General features: G+C 40.2%; 1 protein-coding gene across 1 annotated transcript in view; it reads right to left on the reverse strand.

The window, feature by feature from the left end:
- Positions 1-1,807: 1,807 nt before the first annotated feature.
- LOC142197895 (putative cation-transporting ATPase 13A4) overlaps positions 1,808-25,940 on the reverse strand; it is a 72,273-nt gene continuing 48,140 nt past the window's right edge. The window contains exons 19-30 of the mRNA XM_075268566.1: positions 21,555-21,712; positions 19,460-19,573; positions 18,620-18,699; positions 18,071-18,113; positions 14,501-14,610; positions 11,063-11,159; positions 10,858-10,930; positions 8,638-8,809; positions 6,273-6,457; positions 5,070-5,158; positions 3,582-3,662; positions 1,808-2,017 (exon numbers count right to left, since the gene is read on the reverse strand). Of these exons, the coding sequence (XP_075124667.1) occupies positions 1,808-2,017; positions 3,582-3,662; positions 5,070-5,158; positions 6,273-6,457; positions 8,638-8,809; positions 10,858-10,930; positions 11,063-11,159; positions 14,501-14,610; positions 18,071-18,113; positions 18,620-18,699; positions 19,460-19,573; positions 21,555-21,712 (1,412 nt within the window). The remainder of the gene's footprint in view (positions 2,018-3,581; positions 3,663-5,069; positions 5,159-6,272; positions 6,458-8,637; positions 8,810-10,857; positions 10,931-11,062; positions 11,160-14,500; positions 14,611-18,070; positions 18,114-18,619; positions 18,700-19,459; positions 19,574-21,554; positions 21,713-25,940) is intronic.

Genomic DNA, 25,940 nt, shown 5'->3' on the forward strand with positions numbered 1-25,940 from the left:
AAAATACACAGTCATAGATCATAGAAATGAATGGGTCAATGTGCTAGCCATGAAAAACACAGCTAGCATACTGAGCACACATGAGGCCTTAGGGACATGAAGCATTCAATATGCCAGATATACTGCTAACAAACATATGTTGAGAAATTTTGTAAGTAATAAATACTTTATTTGCTTTTTGCCATCCATACCTGGACTGAAACTATTTTGGTTTAAAGGTCGGGGATCCACATAGAATAAACAACATGTTTTGCTGCAGTGGCAAAGGGTGCATTCACACAGAGTTTTGTGGCGGTGTTTTTGCCACAAAACCTGTGTAAAGAAGCAACGCTGTAAAACAGAATCCCATTGAATTCAATGGGTTCCCTCTTACGCGCGCTACACATTGAACTCAATGGGAGGCTTTTTTACCGATTGATTTCAATGTGTTACGTGCGACACATTGATGCCCCCTTTCACAATACCTGCAAAGTGGATGGATTCTGGCTAATCCCATGCACATTGCAGAAAAATATCCTCAGCAGGCATGCTGTGATTTCAAAAACCATTGACCATTGCATTTTGTAAATCGCAGCATGTCAGTTATACCTACAGTAACGTTGGCATTTTCCATATAGCTTATAAATGAAACAGAAAGTCAACAGAGGAAAATTCTGCGGGTTTTCTCGCAATGCTTTTTGGCTGCCGCTCAATACTTGAGGCCTTACCTTAAAGTGATTTTCTGAGACTAAGATATTGATGACCTGTATGAATAACTAATAGTAAAGGGGCTCTATCATTGGGAAAAGTTATTTTTAGATAAGCACATCCTTGCATAGCCTTTAGAAAAGCTATTTCACACCTACCTTTTGTATGTAAATTGCCTCAGCAGATTTTGGATAAGTCAGTTTTAATCTACATGTTAAGGGATAGTTCACACGGGGCGTGGATTCCGCTGTCAAAATCCGCCCCTTTACAATGGTGGTCTATGGAGACCACTGGCATTCTTTTTTCCGCTATTGGCAACTGCCGATAGCGACATCGTGGCAGGCGGGTTTTGACTACATTATGACTTGACTCCCCGAGTCAAAATATGGTCAAAACCCACCCCCTGTGTGAACGAGCCCTAATGAGCTTCCACCGTGCACCGGAAGTGTCTGTGACTGTCTGCACTATGCCTCTGCTATACATATACATAGAGCAGACAGTGCACAGGGACACTTCTGGTGGCAAGTTCATTAGCATATTAATAAAAACGGACTTATTCCAAGTCTACTGAGGCAATTTACATACAAAAGGTACATGTGAAGTAACCTTTCTAAAGGCTATGCAAGGATGTGCTTATATAAAAATGACTCTTCCCAATGATAGAGCCCCTTTAAGATTCCATTTTCTTTCATGCCACTCTAATAGTTAATCTTTTATTCACTTACATCCATCTCCATACTTTGGAATAATTTATTTCTTTATGAGGGGATGTTGCTTTATGATTGTTCTGTCATTTTATTTTGTTTTTTCAAGATGTACAATGTAGTAAAAAATAAAAAGAATTGACAATTATAGGACATTACTACACATTTGTAACATGAAACCGTTTCTGAAGTGTACAGAAAATAATTTAGCATTTTGCACAGCAGCTCTTTATGAGCTAGTAATATACATACATATAAGAATAACTGTAGCCCTGAACAATGAGCAGAACAAATATCGCAATCTTTGTGCATAGCTAAGGGCATCTTCAGAAGACTTGCATGTGCAGTGTATGTGATGACTTATTGTTGTAAGAAACATCCACACTTATGTTACATGACATTTTACAGTTCATTTATCATCCACATATTCCATTTTCATCAGACTTGTAACATGGGTTAGTATAGGAGGCTTCATCCATAACGTTCGCATACTGTGTTATATTGCCTGGAGGCCAGCTGGTGTCATTCTGTAGAGCTCTGTATAATTCCCTGTACTTGCTGGGAGACCGATACTTGAACATTCTTTTTAGAAACAACCAAAGTCTTCTATTTTCAATAACTGATTCCTTAAAGAATAAAAAAAAGTAAATATAACAAATAATTACTACAGAGAGCCAAGGAGTGCTACTTAAACTAGGAGAAATTAATTCAGGTTCAGCATATACGATGACCTGAGATAAACTTGATCATTGGAAATTGGATTGAATACTGGGAAATAATTGTAATATGTATTAAATGGTAAGTAACTTTTTGATAAATTTTCAATGATGCAAAACTGAGTAATAAGTGAATAATATTTCTGTGTCTTGTACTGCAGCTGATAGCACATGGGTAGGCAACCTTTATCACTCCAGCTGTTGTAAAACTGCGACTCTCAGCATGCATAGTTGCTCTGCTGTTCTTGGGACTCCCATGGAAGTGAATGAAGCATGATGGGAATTGTAGTTTACGTTTATGCTCGCGGCCACAAAAAAATGGCCGCAGGCATGTGCAGTCGGCTCTGCTCGAGGCCCGATGGCAGAGCGACTGTGCAGACGCGGAGAGAGGTCGTTCCAGACAAAGATGGAGACGGCGCTGGAGATTTCTCTCGCAGCATTGTGGACAAACCCAGTGCTGTTTGAGTGCTGGGGACCGCTCACAGTACTGCATATCTCCCAGGCGTTCCGGATTCCGTCCCGGTTTCAATTCATCGGCGTCCGGACGCCAATGAGTTGAATACATATGCGATTAAAGCAGGAGCTGCCACAGCTCAGCTCCTGCTTTAACGCTGCGCTCCGGCTCCTTCATGTTTAGGCACGATGTGATGACGTCACATCGCGCCTACAACTATGTGAGTGAGACTGCGGAGAGAGCTGCAGGGGAGCCTTGGAAGGGTGAGTATAAGTAATTCTTTTTGCGTTAACCATTGAGGGGAACATAATGCTTGGGGCAGATGAAGGGGGGGTGAACAGCATGACACTGATCAGATGAAGGGGGGAGAACGGCATGAAACAGTGGGCAGAGATGGGGGGACATGAAATTCTGGGCAGAGATTGGTGGGACATGAAACTGTGGGTAGAGATGGGGGGACATAAAACTGGGGACAGATATAGAGGAGGGACATGAAACTGGGGGAAAATGGAAGGGTGACATGAAACTTGGGGCAGAGATGGGGAGACATGAAACTGGGGACAGAGATGGAGGGGAGATATGAAACTGAGGCAGATGAAGGGGTTATATGAAACTGGGGGAGAAATGGAGGGGGGACATATAATTTATGAGTGACTGTAGGAGGATAATACTGTGTGGGGGCACAAGAAAAATGAATGAGAATGGGCGGAGTCAATATAAAAGTGGGTGGAGCTTAGTTTTTCGCGGTGCACTGCACATTTTGTCCCTCTTTCTGCTCTTCAAAAGTTGGGAGGTATGGTACTGCGAGATAACTCATTTGCATACCAAAGAAAACCGGGATTTCTACCAAATGGCAGCGCGGAGAATAGATCTAAAGGTAGGAGAAGAATAGCCTTTCTTAAGGCTATTCATACATGTTAGTGAGAAAAAATAGCAATTTAATGATAGAATCCCTTTAAGCACCCTATGGGAATTGTACAGTATATGAAACGATATTATTTTTATTATAGATTTTCTTACCTCCACAATGAAAGATATAAGAAAAAAGATGATCAACAGTATAAGGATTGCTACCCTCCAAATAGTGGGAGTACAGACAAGCTAGAATAAGAAAAGAGACACAAGCTTTTACACATTACTGACTTGTATTATGCAAATGTAATTTTCATATCTGTGTATCAACCTAAATATATAGTCTTCTCTATGTAAGTGTGTATTGCATGATAATACATTGTATTCAGTTTGTACATTGAGTTGCCTTTTGCCTTGGCATTAGATGCATGCCTTGGCATTTTTAAAAAATACAACTAAGTACAATTTAAAAACAGATCAACCTCCAGCTACTCCAGTTCTTTACATCGTTTAATAGGCATTGCTCCAGTGATTCCTTCACAGCCGGATCTTTGTCACTAGATCCCACCATTCCTGAGCAATTAGTGCAGCTATTTTTGGTGACTGATATATATGCCGATTACGTTCTATACTGTCAAGTGGGAGATCTCAGGCAGCAGCAGGGTAAAATAGTTCATAATCACACTTGTTTATTCAGAACTTAATTATCATATCAGGCACCTAAATTAACTGCATTGGTTGCTTGGGATGATGGGGCTAGAGAAAAATTCAATCTGTTACAGATTAGTGGAGCAGTGTCTATTAAAGGATACAAGGAAGTGGAGGTGGTGAACAGCAAATTATCATAATTAAAACTTTCCTGCCTATTTATCTGAAGCCACTTACATAGCAGCTGTCCAGGTCAGTTACAGAAACAATACATATCACTTGGAGAGGACAGCAGCCACAGAGGCATCCAACAGAGGAGACAGGGGGTTGCAGACAGGCAATAACAAGATTAACAAGGGAAGACACTGACTATAAGGGGGCATTCACAGGGAGTAACGTTGGGCATGTATCACAGCTGTACACACCGGCGTTACGGCAGACTGCCGAACACTTCCCATTCATTTCAATGGGAGTGCTCGTAACAGCGGCGTTTACGAGCGCTCCCATTGAAGTGAATGGGAAGTGTTCGGCAGTCTGCTGTAACGCCGGCGTGTACGGCTGTAATACACGCCCGGCGTTACTCCGTGTGAATGCCCCCTAAGGCTGTTTTATCAATAAAACTGATGTTTTCAATTCTCAATTGAGCAGTGTGCTCCTTGAACCCAGTGGGCTCTGGCATCTGTCTGGATTTGCCAGGTGCTGACGCTGGCTCTGAACAGACATCTGCATTACAGGAAAAGTTGAGGCACCCCCATACACATTGAATGACTGGGTGGTCTGTCTCGCTGAAATCACTGAAATTGACTGATATTACAGAGTAAAATCTTGTGATCTACTAAATTTTACACATTAAAGCAGTCAGTACCTACGATTTTATGATCAAATGTAAAAGGTAAGATTCATTTTGACTGTCATAGGATTCTAATCATATGATGTTATGCATTGAAAACGCAAGTTGTGCTGTAAATGAACTCTGTATATAGTAACATTGATGAATACTATACTCACTTGTAAACCCCTGTATATGCGCTCAATATCAGCAAACAGAATAAATAGACACACCGCTAATTGTATTGGCAGCAGAATGGCAAAAATATCTGTCAAAAATCAGGAAGACAATAGTGTTACGATAAAGCATACATCTAGAACAAAACTGTTGTGTTATATGGCAGGGTTTGTAGTGGGATCACATGTAATTGGCCATATGAACTTCTATAGCGCATTAGGGCAGGTATTGCAGAGATGGGGTAACCCTTTTAAGTTAGTTGGTGCATTGGCACACAATATCTAGTACTCTAAAGTGTCCTAGCTGGTGTAGATTTCTGGAATCATTTACAGCATAAATCTAAGGGTGCCAGTGGTGCAGTCCATGCCATGTCCCTTTTAGGAAAGTGTTGAGGAAAATGAAAAAGACAAAAAAGTTGCAATTTTTTTAGTGCAAGAACCCAACTTTTGAAAAAAAAAATTGTGACTTTCTCATGTCTTGTATGCTAACAAACTGGCAAACAAGTAATGATAAATTTCCCCTACAAACAAGTCAATTTTTTCTACATTTCATATTGGGTGTAAATGTGCTAGTACAACTTCAATAGCTATAATGGAAAATGCCATATAGTATAGGAGTCTAAACTGGTAACACATTCTACGGGTCTCATTTGTATATATGTTATAAAGTACTAAAACTTAAAGAGGTATTCCCATGAAACAACCATATTTAGATATCTAGACAATTAAAAGTTAAACATTTTTGCAAATATACATTATTTAAAAAATTGTTTAATTGATTGACCATGATTGCAGAAACTTTGTATGGTCTTGCACGTGTCAGATACCCAGGGATGATTTCCTTAAAGTGGACAAGTTATCAGACAGGGACAGTACATGCTTGAAAAGATAACTGGCCACAGAAAGAAAATCATGGCTTTGTTTCAGAATATAGAAAGTTTCTGCATTCATTGACAACCAACCAAGATAGAAGACTGTCAGCAAGACGGTTAGAGAAAATCTTTAAAACTCTGCAAAATGTGTAATGATTTATATTTATAAGGCTGTTTATTGTCTACACATTTAATGGTGGTTAATTTGGGTATCTACAGCTAATCCTCAACATACAGGTATATTTATATTAAGTAAAACTTTTTGTTTGTTGTGAATCTCAAGCCAATAAAAAAGCATTTGTTGTTTTACCTTCCTAACAAACAGCATACTTACAGTTAGTATAGATAGGTTTTCGGAATGGCTTGCCTTTGGAGAACACAAAGGCAACAATTATACAGCTTATTGTAGTCACCGACCACAATGTTGTTGTTTCAAAATTTTCATACTCAGAATATTCCGGAAATTCTACAGCGCTCCCATTTTCAAAGCTGACATTAATAGCAGTGATTCCACAAGCACTAAAATCAGAACAGGAAAGTACACTATAAATATGAATTATACAAGTTATTGTGTTTTATGACAAAAAATGTCCAATACAAAAGTGAGTGGATGGCCTGAACTCCCAAAACATGCGATGTGTAAGGAAGTGCATCCATTTGTTTGATACAGTTAAACATTTAGTTTTCCTTACATTGTGTAAATGCAACATTTCTGAGTCAAAAACTGCAACGAAAAAAGCTGTATTTCCGCAATGTGGAGCCTTAGCCTTAAATTGTTTTGGGGACATACCGTATATACTCGAGTATAAGCCGACCCGAATATAAGCCGAGGCCCCTAATTTTACCACAAAAAACTGGGAAAACTTATTGACTCAAGTATAAGCCTAGGGGAGAAATGCAGCAGCTACTGGAAAATTTCAAAAATTAAAATAGTCAGAGTTTTTGGGTGCAGTAGATGCTGGGAAGGGGGAGGGGGTGTTTTGGTTGTCTGTCTGCCCCTTCCCTGAGCTTGAGGACTGGGTTTTTTCTTCCCCCACTTGGAATTCAGTCTGGCTGAATATAGGCTGCAGTGCTCCTATTAACCCCTTCCCAACGGAACAGGAGCACTGCAGATACCCTCTATTCAGTAGACCGAACACTGTCAGACACAGGGATACCTAATGTGTATGTGTTTCACAGTAATTTTCTACCTTTGTATGTATTCTAGGGAAAGGAGTGATTTAGAACTTTTATTTTTTTTATTTTTTTTAAAATCTTCTTTTTTGCACTATTTTATGGAAAATTATATACATTAATATTGTGGCTGGTCATAGACCCCCCTCCTAAAAAAAAAAAAAGAATTTTTTTTTTTTTGCTGACTCTAGTATAAGCCGAGGGGGGCTGTTTCAGCACAAAAACTGGTCTGAAACATTTGGCTTATACTCGAGTATATACTAGCTTTGGTCTCAGCTCTAGATTCCAAGCCAAAGGGAGGTGGTCTTAATTAGTGATTGAAAGTGGTCATGTCAGAGATTGACAGTCTCCCTTCTATGACTGTGCATACACACATAGCTGACATTCATTGATAAGAACGATTCCTCGAATTCGCAACACAAAAAGAGCTAAGACTTTAATGGATAAATAGATAAAGTTATGCTGAATATTTGCTCACAATATATATTAATGTAACTGGTTCCCTTTAAACATTTTTGTACATATAAGTAATTTAAAAAGTTCTATAAATTGTTCTATAGTTTTGGATTTGTCAGAAACGCAGCAATGTTTTTATTTTTATCATGCACAGGCGATCAGGCAACAACACTACATGCATGAGAAGATAAGACAAGCACAAGGAAATCATAGTTGGGTTTCTGACAAGTGACAGACCATAGAAAGTTTCTGCAATCATGGTCGTATCCATTGGTAACCTATGAGGACAAAAGACTCATTACTAGGATGGTTAGAGGAAAATGTGTAACTTTTAATTGTCTATTTAGACAAGCAAATAAATATTTGGTGTGACCACCCTTTGGAGGAGGAAGTTATGATCACAATATCATAGAGTCTCTCTAGGTTTATATGAAGAGATAGCAACCCAATATCCACAGTGAGCTGTAGCTAGTCCTTCATGATATTTTGAGCAATGTCCCTGCCAAGTTCCTTCAAAAACTGTGTGCAAGTGTATCTAGAGAAATGGATGCTGTTTTGAAGGCCAAGGCTGGTCAAACCAAATATTGATATGATTTATATTTCTCTTTTGCTCATTACTTAATTTTGTTAATTGATAAAAATAAATCATTAATTCTAATTCTGAAAGCATTCTTATTTTGCAGCATTTTTCCACAGCTGCCTAAATCTGTTGTACAATAGACATCAGATCTACATTCTTTTGATACCTACATATATCCTATCCTCACCTTAGTGGCATATGAAGGCAGGAAAATGTTATTACTTAAAGGATTTAGCCCCCAAGTTCTTGAATAATCATCTGTTGAGAGGTAACAGACATACATACTTGTTCTGCACAATTCTGCTGTTTATATACTTCTGCAGGACATCTGATTTTACCCCTATGGTTTGAATTATCATCAGAAATGACCACTTAAAGCGTTCACAATATAATTCTTTAAGATAACAGAAAAAGTGGCCCAAGTTGGTTGACATGACGCAGGAATACATGTTGGTAATTGAAATATCAATGTAATTTAATGTGATTATACCTGAAGTTAGATGTGCTGTACCATGGCTGCTTCTGTACCAGTACAAAGGCACAGATCTGAACGGACATCTGAAGAAGAATATTAAAAATCACGGATAAGAGGAGAGGAGGCGATATCAATTGTGCTGGAGGTCTGTATGGAGCCAGTTTTGGATATGCTTGTGTTAAACTCACTATTGAAAGACACATGGAGAAAAGGAACATTAGGAACATTTAACCTAATTGCAAGTCAATTACCTATGAAACCATATGATTTCACCATACGTAATCCATCAGACAGAAAGTGTTTGCTTTGTTTTCAGATTAAACTACTTATAAACTGCTCTACAGTAAAATTATCCTAGTGAAAGAGTGTACACCTGAAATACCCAATACCTCACAAAGAACCAATTGTCTTACCATGGCTATTATTATAATCTCATTATAGACCTTCCCTTAAGATCTTATCAATTCACAAATCAATATGTGTTATTACAGCGTTCTAGTTTTACTGGTTGACAAAAGGTATATGACAACAAGGGAGCTGTATAACAAAGTAACCATTGAATCAGGACCACTGGCACAATGTCCTACAATGTTATTGTCCCCATACAGCAATATAAATAAAAGCTAAGCTCATTTGTTTCAGTAAGGCTTAAGCAGTTCTTCACACAATTGATTCTAACACTTTGTAAACCTGCATGACTAGTTTTGTATTGGTAGAACTGGAAGGTAACAAGATCAACCTGCTGTAACCATATAATATTAAATATATATTGTGAAAACAGAATATCCAGTTAATATGGAAGAAAGTCTCAGATGTAACATTACAGAATACTTTTAAGTCTTTTAGTAATCTTTATATTACTATAGTCTAATCACAAAAATACTTCTCACATAGTATACATCTTTGCATATTGGATATATATATGGTCTGGGGTTGCTAGGTGGGGTGGTATAGACACAAAAGTCCAGATTTTTTAGTCCAAAACAAAGGTAGAGTTTATTTTCACTCAAAAAGGTAGTGCAGCAACAAAAGGAAACAATACAAAAATAAATACCTGCCTGGCTAGGCTCTAACTAAACATAGAATAGGTTACTTCACCTAGAATAACAGAAATCAAAAGCCAGTAGAATCATTCAGGACACAGCTCCAAAAATATGACCTCTCCGTGGGCTCTCCAGCCAAGCTCTGCCCAAAGTCTGTTGCTGGAGCTGACTTCTTAAGCCTCCCTTGATGAGCAGACTCTCTGCAGCTGAGTCACTGCCGGAACATCCCCAAAGTGTGGACTGGAGGAGGGTAGAATGATAGGTCCCACTAAAAAACCTACCTGCCATTCCTAAAAATCCAGCCCAGTAACCAGAACTCTGCTGAGAAATGTTCTTTCTGGAGTTTTCTCATCTCACCCACCTTAGTAGTCTGGGTGAGATGTACACCCCCTCCATTACCTGGCCAGCCATCGCCTTACACTATTTAGACAGTCTGAAAATGTACCAGATTTGGTAGGATGATAATGATATACTGTATGTGGTGCATCCTGCCATAGTCTAGACTTAAACACCACCTACTACTTGACTTATTTTGTGTAATTGATACAAATCTGGTGTACTTTGTTGCATCTTAATCCATGTCTCTTTTCAACATACAACATTCCGTTCCACTAAGGCTGGTCTTACACGACCGTAGTGGTTTTGCAGTTCGCAAATTGCTGATCAGCAACTCTAAATTTCATTCCAAATAGTCATTCTGCAGACGTCCGTATCCAGCTGCACGCACCCATAGAGTTCTATGGGTCAGTCCGTGCAGTGCCGTGATGTCCATGACTTTGCGGACCTCCGGTATTCAGTGCGGACCTCGGTCACGGCATGGCACACCACAGAAAAAATATCTGGTGGTGTAAGAGGCCGCACTGAATACAATGTGTCCACAAATGGTCCACAATTGAAAACCCTCAATTGTGGACCATTTGCGGATTAAACCTACTGTCATGTTAGACCACCCTTAATCATGCCCCTTGTTGGATGAGGCAAATAAAGAATCTAAAATACATAACCGATGCAGTGAAAGGCATTTATTACAACTTGTTTGGCACAAAATATCCCAGAATTTTTTTGCATTTAGTAAATCTGTCCCAGTGTTTTCAGCAGACCATATTCTTATGATCCAAGGAAAGAAAAGGTCTATACAAACAGAATGCCTAATCCATAAAAGAAATACTAAATTTGCAAGTGACTAACATACTTGTCAAACAGACCAGCACTGTGATTCCAACATCCTGAATAAGATATTGATAAAGTCCCACTGATTTCAGTTGCTACAAAAAAGAAAGGTAATGATGAGGACACATGAATTAATGTAACGGCAATATTTCTGTTAGACAACCACACAATTCAACATATATTGTTTGCATACAGTACATCATTACGAAAACGAAAGGGTCACTTACCCAGTAGAGCAGAAGCAGGCAAACAAATTGTATCATTGCATATAAAGTTACATATTTGAAGACAGCAAAAGAACTGACCAGGGCAGCCCGACCTTCCCTATACAATGAAAGACGCACATAAGTTCATTGTGTTAGAAAAACTGCAACACTTGACACTCGTTTACCTCTTCGTCTATCAGTTCCCTGATTTACCATTTGATGCTAAGGCCCCACGTAGCGGGCCACAGCAACAAAGCAATGTGGGAAAACCGTGGCAGCAACACATCACAATTTTTCCTGTAGAGCTTTTCACGGGAAGTTTACAGAAGCTTCCTCTACAGACTTTTTGTTTTTATTATACCTATAGGGGAACTTCTGGTGTTTCCATAGGTACAATCGACATGCTGTAATTTCCACAACAGAAACGGATTTGGAAATCGCAGTGTGTCCCCAGCACATATTTTTTCGTAAGAGGTGAATGGGATTTGTTAGAATTCCATCCATAATGCAGTGACTGTAAAATGCTGTGTTTTTTTCCGCTGCGTTTACGCCACATGAGCGCCGGCCTAAAGGGGTTTTCCATTTCGGATCCTTAACTTAAAATTGATCACAAAGTATCCCCTGCTTGTCCCCTGTCAATAAAAAATATAATGACAATATCTGTAAAGCACTGCGGAATATGATGATGCTATTCAAGTAAGGCTGGTCTTACACGACCGTAGTTTAAGTCCGCAAATGGTCCGCAATTGAGGGTTTTCAATTGCGGACCATTTGCGGACACATTATAGTCAATGCAGCCTCGTACACCACCGGATATTTTATCTGTGGTGTGCCGGGCCGCAACCGAGGTCTGCACTTTTTGGAACAATGGCCGCAATTCACGGCACTGCACGGATTCTATGGGCGAGTGCGGCAGCTCACGGACATCTGCGGAGTGGAAGTTGATGATCAGTAACTAGTGTTGCTGATCAGCAACTTGCGGACCGCAAATGCATTACGGTCGTGTAAGACCAGCCTAAGCAAAATAAATTTACCTGCATTAAAATAACAAGAGACACTGCGCACGCTATTCAAATAAATGACAGGATGGGTCCTCTACAGCAATAGATGCTCTTTGGAAATGATCCCCACGGTGGTCAAAAATGAGAAACCTGAACTCAAAATTCCATAGCAGCGGATACAAATGGGATCCCTAAGATTGGCAATATATAATGATAGCGGAAGTGCTTTATGTTGCTAGCATCACTTGAAGTATTAAGTATATCAAGTATAGAAGCCACAGGTTTCTCATTGCATTACACAACAAGCTATTACAAAACTCTTCAGTGATCCTTACTAGAGATGAGCGAACAGTGTTCTATCGAACACATGTTCGATCGGATATCAGGGTGTTCGCCATGTTCGAATCGAATCGAACACCACGTGGTAAAGTGCGCCAAAATTCGATTCCCCTCCCACCTTCCCTGGCGCCTTTTTTGCACCAATAACAGCGCAGGGGAGGTGGGACAGGAACTACGACACTGGGGGCATTGAAAAAAATTGGAAAAAGTCATTGGCTGCCGAAATCAGGTGACCTCCATTTTAGACGAATAGTGGATTTCAAATCCGGGTCATATGAGAATGTGAACTTTGTGACTATGAGACAGGGATAGCTGTACAGGCAGGGATAGCTAGGGATAACCTTTATTTAGGGGGGAATGTTATTAAAAATAACTTTTTGGGGCTCTATCGGGTGTGTAATTGTGATTTTTGTGAGATAAACTTTTTCCCATAGGGATGCATTGGCCAGCGCTGATTGGCCGAATTCCGTACTCTGGCCAATCAGTGCTGGCCAATGCATTCTATTAGCTTGATGAAGCAGAGTGTGCACAAGGGTTCAAGCGCACCCTCGGCTCTGATGTAGCAGAGCCGAGGCTGCACAAGGGTTCAAGCGCACCCTCGGCTCTGATGTAGGAGAGCCGAGGGTGCACTTGAACCCTTGTGCACCCTCAGCTCTGCTACATCAGAGCCGAGGGTGCGCTTGAACCCTTGTGCACACTCTGCTTCATCAAGCTAATAGAATGCATTGGCCAGCGCTGATTGGCCAATGTATTCTATTAGCCTGATGAAGTAGAGCTGAATGTGTGTGCTAAGCACACACATTCAGCTCTACTTCATCGGGCTAATAGAATGCATTGGCCAGCGCTGATTGGCCAGAGTACGGAACTCGACCAATCAGCGCTGGCTCTGCTGGAGGAGGCGGAGTCTAAGATCGCTCCACACCAGTCTCCATTCAGGTCCGACCTTAGACTCCGCCTCCTCCGGCAGAGCCAGCGCTGATTGGCCGAATTCCGTACTCTGGCCAATCAGCACTGGCTAATGCATTGTATTGGCTTGATGAAGCAGTGCTGAATGTGTGTGCTTAGCACACACATTCAGCTCTACTTCATCGGGCTAATAGAATGCATTGGCCAGCGCTGATTGGCCGAATTCCGTACTCTGGCCAATCAGCACTGGCTAATGCATTGTATTGGCTTGATGAAGCAGTGCTGAATGTGTGTGCTTAGCACACACATTCAGCTCTACTTCATCGGGCTAATAGAATGCATTGGCCAATCAGCGCTGGCCAATGCATTCTATTAGCGTGAACTGAGTTTGCACAGGGGTTCTAGTGCACCCTCGGCTCTGCTACATCAGATTGCTACATCTGATGTAGCAGTGCCGAGTGTGCATCAGATGTGTAGTTGAGCAAAACTGACTCAGCACTGCTAAGTCTGCATTCGCATAGGAATGCATTGGCCAGCCTTCGGCCAATCAGCGCTGGCTCTGCCGGAGGAGGCGGAGTCTAAGGTCGGACCTGAATGGAGACTGGTGTGGAGCTATCTTAGACTCCGCCTCCTCCAGCAGAGCCAGCGCTGATTGGTCGAGTTCCGTACTCTGGCCAATCAGCACTGGCCAATGCATTTCTATGGGGAAAAGTTAGCTTGCGAAAATCGCAAACTGACAGGGATTTCCATGAAATAAAGTGACTTTTATGCCCCCAGACATGCTTCCCCTGCTGTCCCAGTGTCATTCCAGGGTGTTGGTATCATTTCCTGGGGTGTCATAGTGGACTTGGTGACCCTCCAGACACGAATTTGGGTTTCCCCCTTAACGAGTTTATGTTCCCCATAGACTATAATGGGGTTCGAAACCCATTCGAACACTCGAACAGTGAGCGGCTGTTCGAATCGAATTTCGAACCTCGAACATTTTAGTGTTCGCTCATCTCTAATCCTTACTACAAGGGACTGGGCAGGGCCGTGACATCTCATTTATTTCTGGCAAAAAAATCATGGTTGTCAAAATATATGTAAAACATAATTGGACATTAAAAAGGTGGATCTCATAAAGATTTAACATGACTAAAGAAATGTACACCAAGAGTCGAGGAAACAATACGAGAAGTATGTCCAGTAGAACAAGAGATAAATCACTTACTTAATGAGATCAGGAACGCATTGAATATTTGTTGTTTGAGATGTGAATGGTGAAGCCACAGACGCCTCTTGCTCAGACAGAGATATCCCAGCATGTGCCACTTTTAAAGCCTAAAATAAAAAACAACACCTTGAAAATACAGTATATCTATAGAAGATGATAGGTACAGTAAATTCTGGATCATACTGTAAGCACAAAGTTTATAAAGGAAGGTTCTATAGTCATGTAGACTTCTAAGCATTTTGTTATCTGAGTATCTTTCAATAAAAGAATGAAATGTATGGAAATACTAGCCACATGTACAATATTAACATGCCTTATCAAATGATTATCTATCATCCTAATCAGAGATTTCACTGAATCCAGTATTTTTCATGGACTGTAGCCACCTCTATTTTAATTCAGTCCTTACTACTAGACCCATACAACTTGAGATAGCTGTCATCTGAACAGAAAATCAGGCAATATCTTTTTTTTTTTTTTTTATGTAGATTGTGAGCCCCACATAGAGCTCACAATGTACATTTTTCCCTATCAGTATGTCTTTGGAATATGGGATGGAAATCCATGCAAACACAGGGAGAACATACAAACTCCTTGCAGATGGTTTTTTTTTTTCTGCCCTTGGCAAGATTTGAACACCAGGACTCCAGCGCTGCAAGGCTAACTACTGAGCCACTGTGTGGCCCCTAAATCAGGTAATATCTGACTTGCTCAACATAGATGCTTGGTGGGCCAAGAAAGATAGGATAAGTGAGAAGGCATCTGCTAGGCTCATCTTATGGTAACTTACCTCCCAAAAAAAAGGTTTGGACAGTTTTTTAAAAAAGTGCTTAACCGTTGTCTCCCCAAAATCTCCATTGGAAACAGTTGGAAGACCCCTGTCGTCTGGTATTCTAATGGTATAATGCAAAATCCATTACACCCATCCTCTAGTTCCTATTTACTTTGGACTAACAGCTATACTGACTCCTAGGGATAGGGAGAAAATCTGCTCACTTATCATCCTGAGGAAGAAAGGATTTCACAGATACATGCCCTTGAAAACCAATGAAATCACAGAAGTTACAGTCAAAACCAGTTTTAGTATCCACACCTGATGGTTTAGTAGATACTGCAGTTTCATATGATGTTGAGTATAACAAGTTCTGTATGTTTAGTAATTGTCCAAAAGTGTCCCAGATCATTTGTAATTATATTGCCTCATATATAACCTTAACAATACACAGCGAAGAGTTGGCCAAGCATGTGACACTATACTGCACTATACACCTATAGTGCATATATTACAGGATTGGTCATCAATATCATGTGTATGGGGCTTTCCAACTCCCCTGAATATCAACGTGAAAATATTTTGTCACCACTGAAGATAATCTGTTGAAGATTAAACTAGCTCCATTACTTTAAACTGGCAAGAGGGATCAGACATTGAATTTACTGCTCTACAGATTATATGGCAGTTTCTCAGCCCACACACAAAGGCATATACAGTCCTATGAAAAAGTTTGGGCACCCCTATTAATCTTAATCATTTTTTGTTCTAAATATTTTGGTGTTTGCAACAGCCATTTCAGTTTGATATATCTAATAACTGATGGACACAGTAATATTTCAGGATTGAAATGAGGTTTATTGTACTAACAGAAAATGTGCAATATGCATTAAACCAAAATTTGACCGGTGCAAAAGTATGGGCACCCTTATCATTTTATTGATTTGAATTCCCCTAACTACTTTTTACTGACTTACTGAAGCACAAAATTGGTTTTGTAACCTCAGTGAGCTTTGAACTTCATAGCCAGATGTATCCAATCATAAGAAAAGGTATTTAAGGTGGCCAATTGCAAGTTGATCTCCTATTTGAATCTCCTCTGAAGAGTGGCATCATGGGCTACTCAAAACAACTCTCAAATGATCTGAAAACAAAGATTGTTCAACATAGTTGTTCAGGGGAAGGATACAAAAAGTTGTCTCAGAGATTTAACCTGTCAGTTTCCACTGTGAGGAACATAGTAAGGAAATGGAAGACCACAGGGACAGTTCTTGTTAAGCCCAGAAGTGGCAGGCCAAGAAAAATATCAGAAAGGCAGAGAAGAAGAATGGTGAGAACAGTCAAGGACAATCCACAGACCACCTCCAAAGAGCTGCAGCATCATCTTGCTGCAGATGGTGTCACTGTGCATCGGTCAACTATACAGCGCACTTTGCACAAATAGAAGCTGTATGGGAGAGTGATGAGAAAGAAGCCGTTTCTGCACGTACGCCACAAATAGAGTTGCCTGAGGTATGAAAAAGCACATTTGGACAAGGCAGCTTCATTTTGGAAACAAAAATTGAGTTGTTTGGTTATAAAAAAAGGCGTTATGCATGGCGTCCAAAAAGAAACAGCATTCCAAGAAAAACACATGCTACCCACTGTAAAATTTGGTGGAGGTTCCATCATGCTTTGGGGCTGTGTGGCCAATGCCGGCATTGGGAATCTTGTTAAAGTTGAGAGTCGCATGGATTCCACTCAGTATCAGCAGATTCTTGAGAATAATGTTCAAGAATCAGTGACGAAGTTGAAGTTACGCCGGGGATGGATATTTCAGCAAGACAATGATCCAAAACACCGCTCCAAATCCTCAGGCATTCATGCAGAGGAACAATTACAATGTTCTGGAATGGCCATCCCAGTCCCCAGACCTGAATATCATTGAACATCTGTGGGATGATTTGAAGCGGGCTGTCCATGCTCGGCGACCATCTAACTTAACTGAACTTGAATTGTTTGTCCAAAATACCTTTATCCAGGATCCAGAAACTGATTAAAAGCTACAGGAAGCGACTAGAGGCTGTTATCTTTGCAAAAGGAGGATCTACTAAATATTAATGTCACTTTTCTGTTGAGGTGCCCATACTTTTGCACCGGTCAAATTTTGGTTTAATGCATATTGCACATTTTCTGTTAGTACAATAAACCTCATTTCAATCCTGAAATATTACTGTGTCCATCAGTTATTAGATATATCAAACTGAAATGGCTGTTATAAACACCAAAATATTTAGAACTAAAAATGATTAAGATTAATAGGGGTGCCCAAACTTTTTCATAGGACTGTATCTATCACCAGCGCTTTGGCATAGCACTACATACTGTACATTACATGAAATATTGAGCTGCTGTTTTGAAGTTTCAATAAAATGTAGCTAAATGTTTAGTTTTATGGGGTTATGTGTACATGTAAAATCTTTTACAGTATTGTATAGAAGATTGATCCTGGCACCATGGTGATCAGCTTTACAAAGTGTGCTCTACCCTATGGACCTGCAGCCAGGAAAGAGCAAAGGGCAGTAGCAGGGGAGGCTAAGGTATAAGACTAAGACCTCCAACCCCTACTGCACTCTGTGAGGCTAAGGGTACTGCACAATTAGCACAGGGTTCCAGGGGACGGTCTTTAGCCAGTGCAGTCAATACACTGTAACTGTAAGTAGAAATATTTAGCAATTTTTATTCTAAATATTTTTGAAGGATTTAAACCTCCAATAAATAAAATATAAACAAATAGAAGCCTTATGATTACTCACCCCACAGTCATTGGCTCCATCTCCACACATAGCCACATAGTAACTGTAAGAGTGTAGTTCAGAGAGTTATTATATACAGTATGATGCTGTTTATTTACATTACAGAAAATACACATATAGCCAAATTTTACTTGACAGCTAATGAGTTAAGTGAACAGTTGCAGCGACGTCCGCCTGAAGATGAAGGCAGAGAAGAGCCAGGACAGTAGGACGTCGCTGGAAGAAGAAAGAAGAGGAAGGCGAGACCGAAGATGACATTGGATCATGCACGACCGCCCAGTGTGCATGCAAAGGTATTATTTACATATATGTTTTTAAAGAATTATTTGAAAACGGGACGGGGGTTTAAAATAAGATTAGCAGCGCCTGAATAGCCTTTTTAAAGGCTATTCACGCATATGTGAGGCTCATACAGTATAATTTTGCTGATAGAGCCCCTTTAAATGTTATGTCTATGGCCAGTCTGGTGACAAACAGCTTCATAGTAAGGATAGAAGTCAAGCAAATTGTGCAATACAGCTCCCTTGGGATTGATGTTTTACAACTTACTCCATTTTTTGAAACTCTTCTATTAGATTGGATTTCTGGCCTGGAGACATTCTTGCAAAAATGGCACCATTCAGCAACAGCTATTGTAAATATAGAAGAAAAGTAAAAGAAAAAACATATATACATTTGAGTGAAATATTCAGTGACTGGAAAATGGAAATATATTAACGAAATATTAAGAAAAGTCTGTACAGGATTTACATCTGAAGAGCTTGTAGCACAGTGTGCTGTCTAGTAAGATTCAGACAGAGTAGTGTAAAACACTACAACTAAGTATCTGTCTAGCAATAATTATAGAATAGGGCTATATAGAATATTCATTGTATAAATAATAAATGGAGATAACTGCACCAGTACCTTCTATAATAGCTACAATCTAGCTTTGACCCTAAGGAAGAAACGCTCTCTCCTGGAGGGCTCTTATAGGTTTTGTCTTTTGTGTCTAGTGGAAAATCTGACCCTAATAATAGTGTAATGTTAAAGGTTAAAAATGTTGATGACCTATACGAAGGTTCAGTCAATAATATCAGATCAATGGGGGTCTGACACCCGGCGCCCTCATTGTTCAGCTGTTGTAAGGAAGCAGATAGCTCCGTTCTCTGTGCAGTGGCCAGACCAGGTTACTGCAGATCACATCCCCTTTAATTGAAAGGTAACTAAGCTACACAAAGAATGGAGCTGTCTGCTTCCTACTCCATTCTTTTATATGGTGATGTGAGACCACTACCGATCTGCAATTGATTACTTTTCCTTAGTACAGATCATCAGTATTTTTAGCCTGGGATACTCCTATATTAAACATTTCCAGATATGGGATTGTCAAAAATGACTTCATAGTACCTTTGGCAATAAGTTGTAAAAGTGTTGTACTAAAACTTGGTAAGACTTCCCAGTCATGGCAAAACAATAGCTGGTATTTTCTTGGGATTTATTACATTTATCAACATCAATCACCTGATGGAAAAGATAAAGTGTATTAAGACAATGAGAAAAAAGTGTATTTGCATGCAAATCTGAAATGGTGAACAGTGTCAAAGAAGATCTGTCATCAAGTAGAAAATACTATATAACACATATCATATTATTATTATTATTATTATTATTATTATTATTTATTTATTTATTTATTTATTTATATAGCACCATTAATTCCATGGTGCTTTACATTTGGGGGTTACATACAATACACAAAATATACAGGTAGATATAAAACTAACAGTGACCGACTGGCACAGTGGGGTAGAGGGCCCTGCCCGCGAGGGCTTACAATCTATGAGGGAAGGTGGTAGAGACAGAAGGCGAGGAGGAGACAGTTCAGATGGCAGTGAGGTGATAGTTTGTCTTTTGCCTTTTCCCTGGACAATTTCACATTTTTCTTTTTAAAATCCATCCAATTATTGTAAAGATACGGCTCCGGGAAGATTATATGTGTACTAGCTTTCATTCTCCATGTTGGGTGCAGGAATCTTATTATGTCATAGAAAAACATAGGGTTACCGCCCACTTGGAGAATCAGAGCTAGTTTACATATAGTCTCCCAGGGGCCATATCTGTACAATAGTTGGACAGATTTAAAAAAGAAAAACACGAAATTCATGAGGGGAACGGCAAAAATGAAGATAGAATTCACATTGCAAAAATCATGTGCTCATGGATAGGAATGCAATAGGAACTGTGTCTATAAAGACTGTATGGGAAAAAGCAACACCAAATTAGTTTTGCCATGATTTTTGTGGCCTGATAGTCAGGAGCCGACATAAGTTAACAACTAAGGTGCTCCTATAGAAAAGCAGATTATGGCCTACCCTCTACATCTTCTTATACTCCACTAGTAATATAATATTCTTTCTAGTTACCATGACTTTGGTAATTAAAAGCCTTAATATCTATTTTTGGCTGTTTACTAAAAAAAATGATTCCTTAAAATATTTAAAAAAATGATAATTCTCATTTTAGAGGTAAAATACCTATACAGCTATTTAGCAGCATGGCTGGGATTGTCCATCTACCTCTATTCTCTTCTCTTCATTGAGATTGTGGAGTGACTCAGATTTGGTACAGTGTGATTGATTATCTCACCTAACGCACTGCCTGTCTTCTGCCCTAACTGGGCTTAATTCTGAGCAATTTTAACCCCTGATGAGTCAGAGTGGTGTATAACTGTCATTCTGACGAAACATGCATGTCGGGTAGGCATGCTCAATATATTTGTTTTTACATTTATCATTGATTACTCACTATTTGGGTGCTTGCTTTTGGGGGAGCCTCTTTTTTTTTTGGGTGGCCTTATTTTAGGGACAGGTTCCTGTTAGGGCATTTTGCTACTAGAGCAATGTCCCTGAGCTAGGCATGTAGGGTCATAGTAAGAATCCGGCAGAAATTTGAACCTAGCCTTAGACTGTCTAGGATCAGTTTATACTACCTATAAGTTGGCTTAGTAACTCTAGCACATACTGTTTCAACCCCTGTCCCACCTCTTTCCACTAAGCATTTTCTCCTTCTGGGACAAGGCTGAAAAAGTTTCTACAGCATATATATAATGTCATACAAAGCATGTAGGCAAGTGTATTTGGTGTAAATTACAAAAAGGGGGGAGGGGAGGAAATCTTAAATTACAGTCTACCCTGAGGCAAGATCTAACAGTATTTAGACGCTTGAACTATGACTTCAAGAGGAGGAACAAAAGATCAAATGTACATTAGGTCTATGATCACCAGACCCAAAGCAGGGAAAAGGGAGCAGAAAACTACATAAACTATTTACATTTGGTTCCCCACATGATGCCAAATTATATACTGTAGTTCTTAATATTGTACAGGGAACATTGACATATGTCACCAAACCTAGGTCATTTCTCTCTATATATGCTATAACCTAGACATAGAGGATGAAGTAGAAACAATACTAAAACTCAGGAACTCCCACAATGTCTTACTGCCATTTCACCAGCATCAGCGTTTTCCATTAGGCTCCATGTAACAGATGCAGGGCAGCTAGAGGTTGGTTCACTTGTTTCAGTAAGAATCACTTTGGTATATTTTTGGACTATGCCAGAATTTCTTGCAACAGTTATTGCTGTCTGAAGATTGTCGCCTACAGTGGAAAAATAAAACAAGTTTGCTGAAACAGATTTTTTCTATTGTTCTCCTTTTCAATAGTCTTCCCTTGTAGATTTGTAGACAAAGTAAAACATTTTTGCTAATTAAATTAAAATAATAAATTAAAAAATTAAAAGCACATTTTAAAGATTTTCCCTAACCATCTTAGTGTTGTCTTGATTAGTTACCTTTGGTAACCATTTGTTACATGCCAAAATCATGTATATGACTACATTAGTGGCTATGACCATTTCAAACACAAACTTAGTAACAGAAAGATTAATTAGAAATAGCAAATATTACAATTACGATTGTGGTGTGGTCTCCCCAGCCTTATATAGATGGTCCATGATTAATTAATTAATTAATTAATTAATTAATTAACTAATTTGTGAGCTGTCTCTGGACTATAGGAAATAAATGGTGGCAAGTGAATTTTCTCAGTTGTAAAAGACTTTCAAACGAGTGAACAAATCACATCTTAAAGGGGTTTTTTGGGACTTCAAAGCATGAAATCTTGTGGATGACTTTTCATGATAAACCAGTATATATATACATGCAAGGGCATAACTACTGGGATACTAGGGGCCAGTGACAGCTGCTACCGTTGCAGGTTTTTTTTTTTGTTGTTGTTTTTTTTTAATAGGCCGTTACCTGCTGGAGTAACTCCAGCACATAAGGGGCCCTATTTACTACCAGGGGCTGCCTGAAGATGGAGAGTAGCTGCCTGCTCCACAGTCCATCTTTAAACAGTAGTAAAGTCAGCAATTGCTGCCTTTACTACTGCACCCAAGCAGGGGCCGCCTGTTGTCCGGGCCCCTGCTGCCTCCCAGCACTTGTATAATGACAGCGGGCAGGAGAAACTTCTATCTCTTACCCGCTGTCCCCAGATGTGCCGGCATCTATACTAGTAGATTGAAGGACCTGAGACATGAGGTCATCATGATGTCATCAAAGGTCCTTTAATCTACTAACATAGACTCAGTGTCTTTTGTGGGCGGAACTACCCGGATTGTACAGGTCAGTGTACAATGGGGGGAATGGGTTATAGGCTGTGAGGAAGAGGGGTACATGGGTGTGCAGGCTGTGTGTGGGAAAATCTGCACCCCCATTCTTTCCTTTCTCACATACAGCCTGCACACCCATGTACCCCTCCTACTCACATTCTGCACCCCCCATTCTGCCCTAAGTGATCAAGAGGGGTACATGGGCATGCAGGCTGTGTGTGAGCAAGAGGGGTACATGGGCATGCAGGCTGTGTTTGAGAAAAGAGGGTGACCTGGGGGCACAGGCTGTGTGTGAGAAAGAAGAAGGAATGGGGGTGCAGGCTATGTGTGAGCAACAGTGTGGTGGAATGGGGAGTCCCCCCCTCCAGATCACCCTCTTGCTCGCACACAGCTTGCACCCCTATTTCCCCTCTTGCTTATACACACCCTGCACCCCACATCACCCTCTTATTCACAAACAGCCTGCAAGCCCATGTACCCCTCTTGGAGGGGGCCCCATGTCAAAAGTTTGCCACGGGGCCCCACCATTCCTAGTTACGCTCCTGTATACATGGAAAGCAATGCTATTGCTGGCCATTATACCATTATATCACTTTTAATTTTTAGCAGTTTTCCCCTATGCAGACTCTATTTCTAATTGTGACTTGTCCCTGAGCTAGTGGATGGAGACTAGCTGCTGTGATGTCTCCCACATTCTTATAAGTATCAGCATTATGGAGGACAAAGCACTGCAATACTGAACAGTGTTGATATGAATAGAAAACTTCCTATTAACTCCAATAGATTAAATTTGCCTGTGTTTCTACTTCTACCTCCCTTGACACTTCCTTTGGTCTTCCATCATTGAGGATCAACACTGAATTAGCAAAGAATTAAGAGTAAATGCCAGTTCAAGGAAGTGGGGGGAGGGGATTCTGAGAAAAAGCCTATTTTGTCACTAACATATATTACAAATTATATATATATATATATATATATATATATATATATATATATATATATATACACTCACCGGCCACTTTATTAGGTACACCTGTCCAACTGCTCGTTAACACTTAATTTCTAATCAGCCAATCACATGGCGGCAACTCAGTGCATTTAGGCATGTAGACATGGTCAAGACAATCTCCTGCAGTTCAAACCGAGCATCAGTATGGGGAAGAAAGGTGATTTGAGTGCCTTTGAACGTGGCATGGTTGTTGGTGCCAGAAGGGCTGGTCTGAGTATTTCAGAAACTGCTGATCTACTGGGATTTTCACGCACAACCATCTCTAGGGTTTACAGAGAATGGTCCGAAAAAGAAAAAACATCCAGTGAGCGGCAGTTCTGTGGGCGGAAATGCGTTGTTGATGCCAGAGGTCAGAGGAGAATGGCCAGACTGGTTCGAGCTGATAGAAAGGCAACAGTGACTCAAATAGCCACCCGTTACAACCAAGGTAGCCAGAAGAGCATCTCTGAACGCACAGTACATCGAACTTTGAGGCAGATGGGCTACAGCAGCAGAAGACCACACCGGGTGCCACTCCTTTCAGCTAAGAACAGGAAACTGAGGCTACAATTTGCACAAGCTCATCGAAATTGGACAATTGAAGATTGGAAAAACGTTGCCTGGTCTGATGAGTCTCGATTTCTGCTGCGACATTCGGATGGTAGGGTCAGAATTTGGTGTCAACAACATGATAGCATGGATCCATCCTGCCTTGTATCAACGGTTCAGGCTGGTGGTGGTGGTGTCATGGTGTGGGGAATATTTTCTTGGCACTCTTTGGGCCCCTTGGTACCAATTGAGCATCGTTGCAACGCCAAAGCCTACCTGAGTATTGTTGCTGACCATGTCCATCCCTTTATGACCAGAATGTACCCAACATCTGATGGCTACTTTCAGCAGGATAATGCGCCATGTCATAAAGCTGGAATCATCTCAGACTGGTTTCTTGAACATGACAATGAGTTCACTGTACTCCAATGGCCTCCACAGTCACCAGATCTCAATCCAATACAGCATCTTTGGGATGTGGTGGAACGGGAGATTCGCATCATGGATGTGCAGCCGACAAATCTGCGGCAACTGTGTGATGCCATCATGTCAATATGGACCAAAATCTCTGAGGAATGCTTCCAGCACCTTGTTGTATCTATGCCACGAAGAATTGAGGCAGTTCTGAAGGCAAAAGGGGGTCCAACCCGTTACTAGCATGGTGTACCTAATAAAGTGGCCGGTGAGTGTATATATATATATATATATATATATATATATATATATATATATATATATATATATATATATACAGTCCTATGAAAAAGTTTGGGCACCCCTATTAATCTTAATCATTTTTAGTTCTAAATATTTTGGTATTTGCAACAGCCATTTCAGTTTGATATATCTAATAACTGATGGACACAGTAATATTTCAGGATTGAAATGAGATTTATTGTACTAACAGAAAATGTGCAATATGCATTAAACCAAAATTTGACCGGTGCAAAAGTATGGGCACCTCAACAGAAAAGTGACATTAATATTTAGTAGATCCTCCTTTTGCAAAGATAACAGCCTCTAGTCGCTTCCTGTAGCTTTTAATCAGTTCCTGGATCCTGGATAAAGGTATTTTGGACAAACAATTCAAGTTCAGTTAAGTTAGATGGTCGCCGAGCATGGACAGCTCGCTTCAAATCATCCCACAGATGTTCAATGATATTCAGGTCTGGGGACTGGGATGGCCATTCCAGAACATTGTAATTGTTCCTCTGCATGAATGCCTGAGGATTTGGAGCGGTGTTTTGGATCATTGTCTTGCTGAAATATCCATCCCCGGCATAACTTCAACTTCGTCACTGATTCTTGAACATTATTCTCAAGAATCTGCTGATACTGAGTGGAATCCATGCGACTCTCAACTTTAACAAGATTCCCGATGCCGGCATTGGCCACACAGCCCCAAAGCATGATGGAACCTCCACCAAATTTTACAGTGGGTAGCATGTGTTTTTCTTGGAATGCTGTTTCTTTTTGGACGCCATGCATAACGCCTTTTTTTATAACCAAACAACTCAATTTTTGTTTCCAAAATGAAGCTGCCTTGTCCAAATGTACTTTTTCATACCTCAGGCAACTCTATTTGTGGCGTACGTGCAGAAACGGCTTCTTTCTCATCACTCTCCCATACAGCTTCTATTTGTGCAAAGTGCGCTGTATAGTTGACCGATGCACAGTGA

This window comes from Leptodactylus fuscus, chromosome 3 (assembly GCF_031893055.1).
Source record: "Leptodactylus fuscus isolate aLepFus1 chromosome 3, aLepFus1.hap2, whole genome shotgun sequence".
NCBI lineage: Eukaryota > Metazoa > Chordata > Amphibia > Anura > Leptodactylidae > Leptodactylus > Leptodactylus fuscus.